Raw genomic sequence first — 10,931 nt, forward strand, 5'->3', positions numbered from 1 at the left:
AATATATATATATATATATATATATATATATATATATATATATATATAATTAATGGTCCTATATAATTGAGAGATAAGATTATACTGATCAAAAAGTAAAATAAAGTTTTCAAAAAAAATAAGCTTATACAATATGAGATTCACCTGTAGATCTATATTGCAGTATATATCATCCACCTGCACTGCATCAACTATAATATAACCATTTATACCATTAAGATAATTATTGCAAATAAAGAAAATATACGCACAAAATAACATAATAGAAAATGATAAGTTAATATATTATACTTTTTATTATTATTTTGAATTTTCTTTAACATAATCTTTTGGGAGTGAAAATTGTTTAAATTTAAATTATAGAAAGTTTGTATTTATTTTTATTTTAAAAAAATGTAATTAAATGGGCTCGTGACCCAACCCATTTACCCACCAACCCGTGGTGGGTCGGACCGGGTTCAAGTTTTTCTAGCTCGCTAATAAATGAGCTGGATTGGGTTGGTTCACTAAGTGACCAACCCGTGGTAGGCCGGGCCGGGTCGGATCAAGCCGGATTACCCGTTTTGACAACTCTAGATAAAAATAAAATTTTAAGAACAAAAAATAATTGTAATTTATTCTATAGAATAATTATTTCTTACAGAACTCATTTCGTATATTTAATGAAATTATATTTAATATATATATATATATATATATATATATATCATTGACATTTAATAAAGAAAAGTTAAATGATTAATGAAAATTATTTAAAATTTAATTTATCTATGACTATAAAGGGATTGCATTTAACAATTTTTGATAATCTCTTTTTTCTTTATCATTTTACTATTATTTTTGTTTTTATCAATATAATCTATTTCATTGATGATTTTTCTCTTAAATTTTTATAATTATTTTTTGAAAATTTTTAATACTTTTATTTTAATAATAATTATAAAAATTAGTTTTTAATTTTTTGTTATCATGAAATAAAGGTGGGCATACATGGTACTAGTTTGAGAATTAAGAGTACTATACTCTGAAGATTTTTTAATTTTTTCCTTCTCCTGAATAAAAGTAAAATTAATCTCAATATTTTTTAGTTTACTTATTTATTTATTTTTTCTTCTCCTCCTTCATAGAAATAATTATAGAATAATTAAACTAACAATAATTTATATTTACTTACACAACCCAGATCACTATTTATTTAATTTAAACCACTTTGTTCTAATATTTACTCTATTATTCAAAAATCGAAATTTTAAATTACATTTTTTACTCTTATTTTTATGAACTTTTCTTCCCAATTTGAAAAAGATTGCAAAAAAAAACATAAAACTGAAAAATCATATAGTATTTGATCATCGGGAAGTTAAATTTTAGTCTAAATTTAATCTTTTATAAACCGAATTTTCAACTTACTGAATAAAATATCTATATTAATAGTTAAAATTGAAAATTTCATTTTAAAATGGTTATATTTTGAAAAGAAAAATCAATATATCTCAGTAATTCCTTTAATTTGAAACTCTGTTATTCTTTTTTTAGTTTCTTTTAAATATTGCTTTTCAGAAAGTATTTCCAAATTGAGTGAAAATTTTAAGTATGTATTAAAACATTTACACCTACAGAAAGTAACTTTTACAATGTGTTGAAAGTTTAATTCATTTTCAAAAAAATTAAAACAGAGTATTTTAGCAAAAAAAAATAATGTATCAATAAAATTAAGAAGTGAAATAACAATAATCTTCGTGACTTTATTCTGAGTGGTCATTCGTATGTTTCTGCTTTATGTTTATTATTTGCTCATATAATTGTGCTTTCATTTTTGTTTTATTTGGGCTTTTACTGGGCTCTGAATTGGAGTTACTAAACTAGGCCTTATGTATTAGAACTCTGAATTGGGTTGTAGGCCTCAATAAAGTTGGTTTCACTTCCCAATCTTATCAGAATTGTTATAGTTTAAATCACGATGGATAAAACCAAAACTCGGAAGAATCAAGCTTGAAATAAAATAGCAAGGGTAGAAGGGATATTTTCATAGTTGAGCGGTGCAAATAGAACTTTTGGGGATGCAGAACGTAAAAGTCTGGTTTACTTTTGCCAAAGCTTCGAGCTATTGGATCCAACCAATGATATATCTTATTTATATGCGGATTAATATATAAAATAGGTCGATTCGATATCTCTTGAGATAAGATAGTATATTGAAAATTCTACATTAAATATAAATAAGATTAATTTGAGTATACACATAAATATAAACATTACTTTATATAATTATTTTGTAAGGTTGAGTTAAATTGAAAATTGTCGTGTTAATAAATTTTAATTTTGAACTAAAGTGTTAAATTATATATATATATATATATATATATATTAAAGGAGGATCTGTACCCAAATTTAGAGTCAAAATCTCAATTATTATCTGTAATTAAAAATAGTCAATAAAAAAAAAAAACAACCTACAAATGTCTTTATCGAAACAAAGATAAAAATTAAGATTTAAAGTAGGATGAATATTTTAGTTTTATTTGGTGGCATGGAAGGAGCTTACGTAGTTGAAGAAGGCACTTGAGTGAGTAATTTATTTGCAATGGGTGTCTGTATTAAAATGTTAATACAGTTTTTAATGGTTAGAAATAAAATTACAAGTGTCGAAGATGACGACTGAAAAAGACAGAAAAACTGGCTTCAATTGTTATTCATTTTCTTGGATTGGGAAAAGAAGAAGAGCAGATTACGACCTCTTTCGGTGTTTCATCACCTTTTTCGTTTTTAAATTTATCTCATAGCAGAACCGTCTTAAAATCATATTCTTTCTAATATGGTACAACATTTTTTTACATTATTCTAATATCATATACGTATATGATTATAACTATGAAGTAATTTCATGCCAATTACATAATGACATACATGTTAAAATATTGTCAAAATAATGCTATCAAAATATTATTATCTTATTCTTTCAATTCTCCTACATCATTTCCTAATTCTAAGTTTTAGAAAATATATTTTTAACTATTTTTTACAACTATTTATATAATAGTTTGTGATTGGTCTTGTTTCAAATATACGAATAATAAAATAATGATACATAATTTATTGTTAAAAAATTGTTAAAATATTTGTTAAAATATCATGATCCCAAATTTTTGAAGTATGAACTTATCAAAACATCCATTTTATAGCAATACGATAACTTCAAAAGTAGTGTAGTAGATAACTATTTCCAGTTACTACGGCTAACATTTTTGTTTCCATTCTTTGAAAGGAAACTTCTATCCTTCAACTAATTTGCTAAAAAAAATTACTCCTTTTTGTATAGGATGATCTAATATATTCAATAGTTTTATATTGTTTAAAATTTAAAGTCTAAAAAGTATTTAAAAGTTTATTTTTCTGTGAAATTCTTTAAGATAAAATCGTAACAGAATATTAAATTTTAAAACGGATAATGTTTCAAATACAATTTATGTTAATGATATCACTTTAAAAAAACTTATAATTAAAACACGTGAACTTTTAATAAAAAAAAATCAAATGATTATTTTATTTAATTTAATGGGAAGTTATCTTATCTTATTTAGAAACACTTATTTTTACATCTTCGATAATCTTTCTTCTTTAAAAGTACACTAAAAGATAAAAAAAATAAAAAATAAATCTTGATAAAATAATAATATAACAAGTTACTTGTTATATTTCCTTTACATATGTTATGTTTTGATTGTTAAATTTAAAATCTAATTTATATTAGATTTGATGTGTTTGTGTAAACGTAAACTTCTAAAATTTATCTACTTTACTATTAATGCACCCTTATCAATATTTAGTTTGAGCTAACAAACTATGTTAAATCACTTTTTATATTAGAGTTGGCAAACTATATCATACATACTGGACTTTTAAATTTTTTCAAGTTTGATTCATTCTTTTCTTTGTCAGAAATTTGTTCTTTCTTATCACTAGTTTCCTTGTGACACAAGAAAATATAGGTTTATCTTGGCATGTAGATAATTAATTAGATATAGTTTTCATATTATCTTATAGTAAAGAAGTTGTAAAGTTGGTCCAATGATAAAAGCTAAAAGAAAAAATGGAAAAATTGTGAGTTTAACTTTTTCACTAAAAAACTAAAAATTAATATTTAATAATAAAAAAATCTTATCATAATTTGAGTAATTATACTTTCAAAACGAACTTTTTTTTTTTCATGTGTCAACATTAACTTTTTTAACTTATTAAGGTTTAATATCTATTTTGATCCCGTAATATTTGTTCAAAATTGTCATATTTTTTTTATTGACGACGTTAAAAACTCTAATGGTGTAGACACTTTTTTATTACGAGACACATTGAAGTCAATTAAATTTAAATTTTACAAATAAAAGTTAATGACCTGGAATTTAGGAGTTGAAGAATCTATTGAAATTTGTCTTCTTCTTATTTTCTCCTTTTACCTCTTCAATTATTTCCCCCTTCCCCAGAAAGAATTTGTTGAAGATCTTCATCTAAAATCTCTATCCAACAAAGATGTAGGACCAACCACCCCAGCCGCAACTCGAGCAACAACCACCATAACATCTTCAGTCCAAGAATAGAAACGAAAAAGAAAAAAAAAAACAAAACCCAAATTTGCAGTCATCATTCTCCAAGCAAAGATCCAGAATCCTAATTCAAACCCTAACCTCAAATTGCAATACCAAACCAGAAAATCAAGAATGCAAAAGTAATAAGAACCCCAAAAATCCAATTCAACAACCTGCAAACCACAAATCCCAAATTCGAAAATTGAGAAAGCAAGAATAGAAAATCCCAAATTTCAAGATCATCAACACCAAAACCCAAAACGCAAGATCAACCTAAGAAAAGGAAACCTAATTCGCAAAGAAAATAATCTCAAAACGCGAAAACAACCCTGATTCAAAATCCTAATCTAAAATCCTTAAAAATTTGCAAGATTTGAAACACAATGAAGAAGTATCACCTCATTTAACGTCATGAGTTGTTAATTTCGTCAGCAAAAATGACTAGTTTGATCCGTTCTTACACAGTTTAGGACAATTTTGAACTTTTTAAAAAGGTAAGACTATTTTAAACAAACGTTACGAGGAACCAAAATAGATATTAAGCCCATTATTAAATATTTTTGGTCATCTCTTTTCAAATACCATTGTCAAAACGAATTTCAGAAAGCTTACAACATGACTAGAATTAATGAGATAAACAATTCCCTTAATAACATTTTCGCACAACTTGTAATGAGATGCATGTATTACTTTTTTTGTTGAACTTATAAATCCTCCCCACACAAAATCATCCGTAATGTATTGAACTTTAACTTTTTTTGTATATATATATATATATATATATATATATATATATATATATAAAGATGTATTTTTTATTATTTTTTAATTTATAGTATTTAACGTCAATTATTTTCGACCTTTAACGTATGTTTTTTTTTTTTTTTTACTTTTAATGTCTTCAAAAACATCAATCTCATAGTAGAAGACATTGATTCAATTTCAACGGTTAATTGACATTGGAAATGACCACTTTTAAACTTTAGTTGATGTCAGGAATGACAATTTTTGACATTAAATAAGTCAAATGACGTCGAAAAATATACTTCTAAATATTCCTGTTTTATTTTTTTAATAAATGAATCGTTTTTAGAGTTTTACCACACCTGAAAAGCATAAAACTAGTAAATGTAAATAAATTTTAATATTTATATATCCAAAACTCATTTTCAAATTTGTATGAACTAATATAAATTAAAGTTGTCGCAAGTAAAATCCTAAAAATCCATGGGAATGTGGCTAGTACAAATTTGTATGCACCATCACCATCACTCATATAATGGAAGAAGAGTTGTGATTCTGTCAATCCTTACTATGTATGGTAGTAATGGTATTACAGTAGTAGTAGTAGTAGTAGTAACAATGAATGATGTTATAGTGAGTAGTTTATATTGACTATTTACTTGTTATTTTTGGTTTTGATAAGTATAGTTATTATTTTTGGTTGATTTTTTTAAGTACAACTTGGAACCCCTATTTGAGGAAAAAAAAAAAAAAAAAACCAAAGCCCTTACTTTGGATCCGTCTAAAATTTAAAAATTATTAGGAAAGTTATTTGCTACAAATCTTTAAAAGACCATAACTTTTGTTTTGGTTAGCAAATTTGGTATTTTAATATATCGATTTGTGATGGAAAAAAATTTTCAAGCCCTTGGTAGCCCGCCTAGCTAGTTGCTTCTTCCATATTTTCAAATAAAAAAGGCGTTTTTTTTTATCAATTTATTTTATGTTTTTCAAACTTTGCAAAAATATTTCACATACTTAAACTTTGATTTTGATCTAAATTTTTTTGTGGAGACTTCTCATGATTTTTTGGTGCTTTAAACAAATTTTCAGGTCATTTGGAGCTCTTTTGAATTTACTCTCAGTTTTACCCTAAGTTTGGATGTATACGATGTTTGATAAGTTCAACCAATTTATAACCCATAAAAACCCAAAACGATAATGAAAGTTTGTCAAAAACCCAAAACGAAACTAATCTTCTTGAAAGTGGATTCGTCACGCCGGAATAAAGTATTGTCGCTAGTGAAGAAGAAAGGAAAACATGTTTATGCTCAAAAGAGTACATGCGAACAAAACCAATTGATTAAAACGAAAAAAAAAAATCATGCCTAAAGTTGCTAATCAAAGGATATTTGTGTAAAATAGAAGAAAAATTACATGTTCTACTTACGGAAAGTTTTGTTTGGAAAGTGTTTGAAGAAGAAAAATTTCGCACAAAAATAAAGTTAATTAATTTTAACCTTTCTTTCTAATTTTTGAATGAATTTACTAATATTATAACATCTTTTAACTCTTTAACATCTAAAATTAAAACATTTAACATCGTAAGTGAGTATATTTTCACTTTTACGTCCAAAAATTTTCACCAAATTTTCTTAATATAATGTTGGAAATTAATAATTTCAACTTCTAATAATCATATGACATTATTAAAATATAAATTCCGATATCAAAATTCGATATTTATTTACAAAAGTATCTCCCATCATTTCATCTTTTTACTTTAAGACGTTGAACGTTAATTTCTTTTTTCTACTAATGATAAGTTCAGTGTTAATTATTATATACGACCTTCCTTACTTGAGTTAAAATAACCTTTTATAAATACAATGCTGTTTACATTATTTTAATGAACACTCTTACCTACTAAATAGTGGGATTTTTTTTTTGTTCAACCAGTTTTTTTAACATTAATCTGTCAGTTTTAATATATGACATGATTAGAGATATGCTTTGTTTTTGTTTTTTGTTTTAACTTTTGTTATCAATTATTATTCAAAAATTAATTTGAAATTATATGAATCACACTTATAGATGGTCTTACAAACAGGTAAAAAAAAAAGTAGAAATGGGATAAATTTTATTAATTGATTTCTTGGTTTTATTGTTTTTCTTTCTCAGAAAATTGTTAATTTCATTATTTTGTTCCTCAATGGGTTGAAATCCAATTAATGCTCAATCCTTGGTTTTTGTTCATCAACTCCAAAAATATCCTTACCTGCCAATGTTTTTTTTTTTCATCATTTCCATCATGTCTCATTGAATTTTATTTAAAATTCTAAGTCTGTTTCGATCCTAACTTTTATTTGTAGAGTTGAATTTGGTCGTTTCAATAAATAGGATCTGCCGTTCATTTTGTTTTACCTGTTTTAAATGATTTTCCGGACTCTCTCAGATTCATTATTTAATAGATTAAGATATTTTAACAATTTTTTTAATAATTTTTTATAATAGAACATGTATCATTATTTTATTAATTTGTTTAAATTTATGTTTTAAAAAATTTTTGAAATAAATCAAATATATATACATTATAAAAAAGTTGTTAACAAAACTCGAGTCGTATTATACATACTTTTCCAAGAAAAAACAAATCTTAATTAGAAATGTTAGAAAATTTATAACTTTTTTATTGGGTTGACTTTATCAACTCAGATTTGTAAGTATTTGCGAGAAAATATACCTTTTAATTTTTAACCAAGCACAGAAGTTCACTTTTTTCACTTTGTTTTCAGCTTGAGTCTTTGAAATTTAAGTTGAAACTAAATTATGATTTTCCTGTGACATTATTATAAAGTTTATCATAATATATTTGAAATATTTTTTATTTTAAAATTTTATTTATTATTGTCTTGTTTTAAAAGATGACTCAAATAATAAAAGAAAAAAAATAATATTTAAACTGCTTTTAATTTTAATTTTTAAGTTATATGAAATTATTGAACGTAAAAATATAAAAAAATCTTAATATATTAGTAAGGTTATGCGTTGTTTCTGTTTTTCTTTCATTTCGAGCTGAAACCAAAGTGATTTATTGAAGAAGATGTAAAATCATTCGACAATGGATTCAAGCATTTATTTCGGCATCTTTTACTTAATTTAGATCTTTTTTTCATTGATTTGTTTTAGCATTCATCTAATTATTTATTGTGGAGTTCTAAATTTAAAAGGATCTAATTTTTAACGAGTTATTAGTAGTGTTATAAATGTGATGAATCTGAATCGATTTAGCAAAAACTAATTAATTAGTTAGATCTAAACTAGTGTGTTTATTTGAGGGTGATTGGGAGAGAGTGATTGAGTGAATTTGAGAATAATTTTTGTTATTGTTTATTTGAGTGAATTTGGAGGTAAATGAGAGTAGATTTTGAAGTAAATTTATAAACTAAATCTTACAACAATTCTCACAAACTTTATTTCAAAATCCACTCTACGTTTACCTCCAAATTTACTCAAATAAATAACAAAAAAGATTATCCTCAAATTCACTCAATCATTCTTTCTCCGATCACTCCAAGTGAACATACCCTTATAATAGACTCTGTATGTAGGTAATAAATTAGTTTCTAAAAGATAAATTAGCTGGTAAGTGTGAACTAACTTTTTGGATGATAAATGATTAATAAACTAACTATAAGTAGCAGAATAAGGGGATAAAAAGAAATTAAGAATAATTAATAAATGTATTAAAATAAAAGAAAACACAGTATAAATTATGAAATAATTGAATTTGAACTTACCAAATATACATCTATTATTATGATATGAATTTATAAAGACTTGGTAAATCATTATATGGAGAGTATTTTGGCTCCATTCCCAATCGTTGAATAGAAAATTTAAAATAAAGGCTTTATCCTGTTCTGAAAACTTGATGTAGGCGCAAAGTCTACGTAGACTCCTAATTTTTCTTGGCCACCATAATCCAAACTCTTACGGTACCGTTTTGGGCAGCTTCTTTCATTAATTACTCGGAGACTCAAAACTCAACAGAGGAGGAATCAACGGCCATGTATGGTGGCTACTATTAATTACGACCAAAATCTTCAAACCAAACACTCAAATTCAAACTCTCATGATCACTCTGCCACTCACCACCTTCCACCATGACCTTTTTCTTTTTTACTGTTATTTTATTCTCCTCACGCACTTTCCGCCGCCGGCCGCCGCGCAGCTTCCCAACCAACTCACACCACCGCCGCCGGACCGCTTATCCAAGATGAAGTTCGATAAGTCCATGGCCATCGTTCTGGTCATCCTGGTCGCGGTCTTCTTCTTCCTCGGGTTCCTCTCCGTGTACACGCGCCAGTGCGCGGAGCGAAGGATGCGAGGGAGGTTCGACTTGTCTATCTCGATCACGCGTCGGCCACGTGGTCTTGACCGCGAAATCATCGAGACCTTCCCCACCTTCGTATACTCCACCGTGAAGAGCCTCAAGATAGGACGCGCCACGCTAGAATGCGCCGTGTGCCTGAACGAGTTCGAGGAGGAGGAAACGCTGCGTTTGATACCCAAGTGCAGCCACGTGTTCCACCCCGAGTGCATCGACGCGTGGCTCGCCAATCACTCCACTTGTCCCGTCTGTCGTGCCAACCTTGTCCCCAAACCCGACGACCCCTCCTTTGTTTCCATCCCAATCCCGGATCCGGTTCAACCCGTTTTAAACTCCCCGGTCCAACCTGAACCCACGGTTTCTCCCAAGCCCAATGATTTCATTAATCGCAACCGTTCACCTCGGTCAAGGTCAACGGGTTTCAGCATCGCAAGCTTGATTCCGCGATCTCACTCGACGGGTCACTCGCTGGTTCAACCGGGAGAGAATTGCGAGCGGTTCACTCTGCGTTTGCCCGAGGAAGTGCGGAACCAGCTGATGACTTCCACGACGCTGAGTCGCACCAAGAGTTGCGGCTTGAGCCTGGGACTCACGCGCGAGAACAGTGGGAGGAGGGGTTACAGGACCAGAAGCGTTGGTCACAGTCTTAGTCCTCACGTGACAAGAGGCATGGATGGCAGCAGCAGCAGCAGCAGCCCTCACGTGCGTGGACACGACAGACGGTGGTTTTTTCAGAGCCCTCCGGCCAAGGACTCCATTAAGGAAGATGTCGGCGAACGTTCTTCGGATCGGCTTTTCTCGGAGACCACGAAGGATACTGATAATTAAATGTTTGGTTTGTTAGTTCGGTGGATGATGGTCAAAGAAAGATTATTAGAAGATGATACGATGATTATATCATTACTCTTTACTTTTGCCATTTTTACGAATTTACCAACCACCATTGGTGTTTGCTTTCCAATGGAATTGTTCCTTTTACATTACACATACACTGTCTGCATGTATATAACAGTATTTGTTCATTCTTATGTTTGTGGAGTTTGTAATTTTTTGTGTTCTGGATGGTGAAACAAATACACAATTCTCAAACAAACACTTTCTTTTATGGATGCTTATCTTCTGCAGTTTATAATGAATGCTCCACGAATTTTCAAATTTTATTTTTAATATTTGTTTTAATCAACTTAAATGTAGTTTTATCAAATAATAAAGGCTTAAATATATTTTTGTTC

The 10,931-nt window shown here is 28.3% G+C and overlaps 1 protein-coding gene across 1 annotated transcript; it reads left to right on the top strand.

The window, feature by feature from the left end:
• The first annotated feature begins 9,441 nt into the window (after positions 1 to 9,441).
• On the top strand, positions 9,442 to 10,725 carry LOC106761188 (RING-H2 finger protein ATL11). The gene has a single exon (XM_014644714.2). It carries the CDS (start codon positions 9,442 to 9,444, stop codon positions 10,525 to 10,527), a length of 1,086 nt encoding a protein of 361 aa, XP_014500200.1. The 3' UTR covers positions 10,528 to 10,725.
• The last annotated feature ends 206 nt before the right edge of the window (positions 10,726 to 10,931 follow it).

This window comes from Vigna radiata, chromosome 5, assembly GCF_000741045.1.
Source record: "Vigna radiata var. radiata cultivar VC1973A chromosome 5, Vradiata_ver6, whole genome shotgun sequence".
NCBI classification, from domain to species: domain Eukaryota; kingdom Viridiplantae; phylum Streptophyta; class Magnoliopsida; order Fabales; family Fabaceae; genus Vigna; species Vigna radiata.

What these genes read in the sequence shown, in the direction of transcription:
- LOC106761188 (XM_014644714.2), top strand. Translation starts at nt 9,442, where the DNA reads ATGATCACTCTGCCACTCACCACCTTCCACCATGACCTTTTTCTTTTT.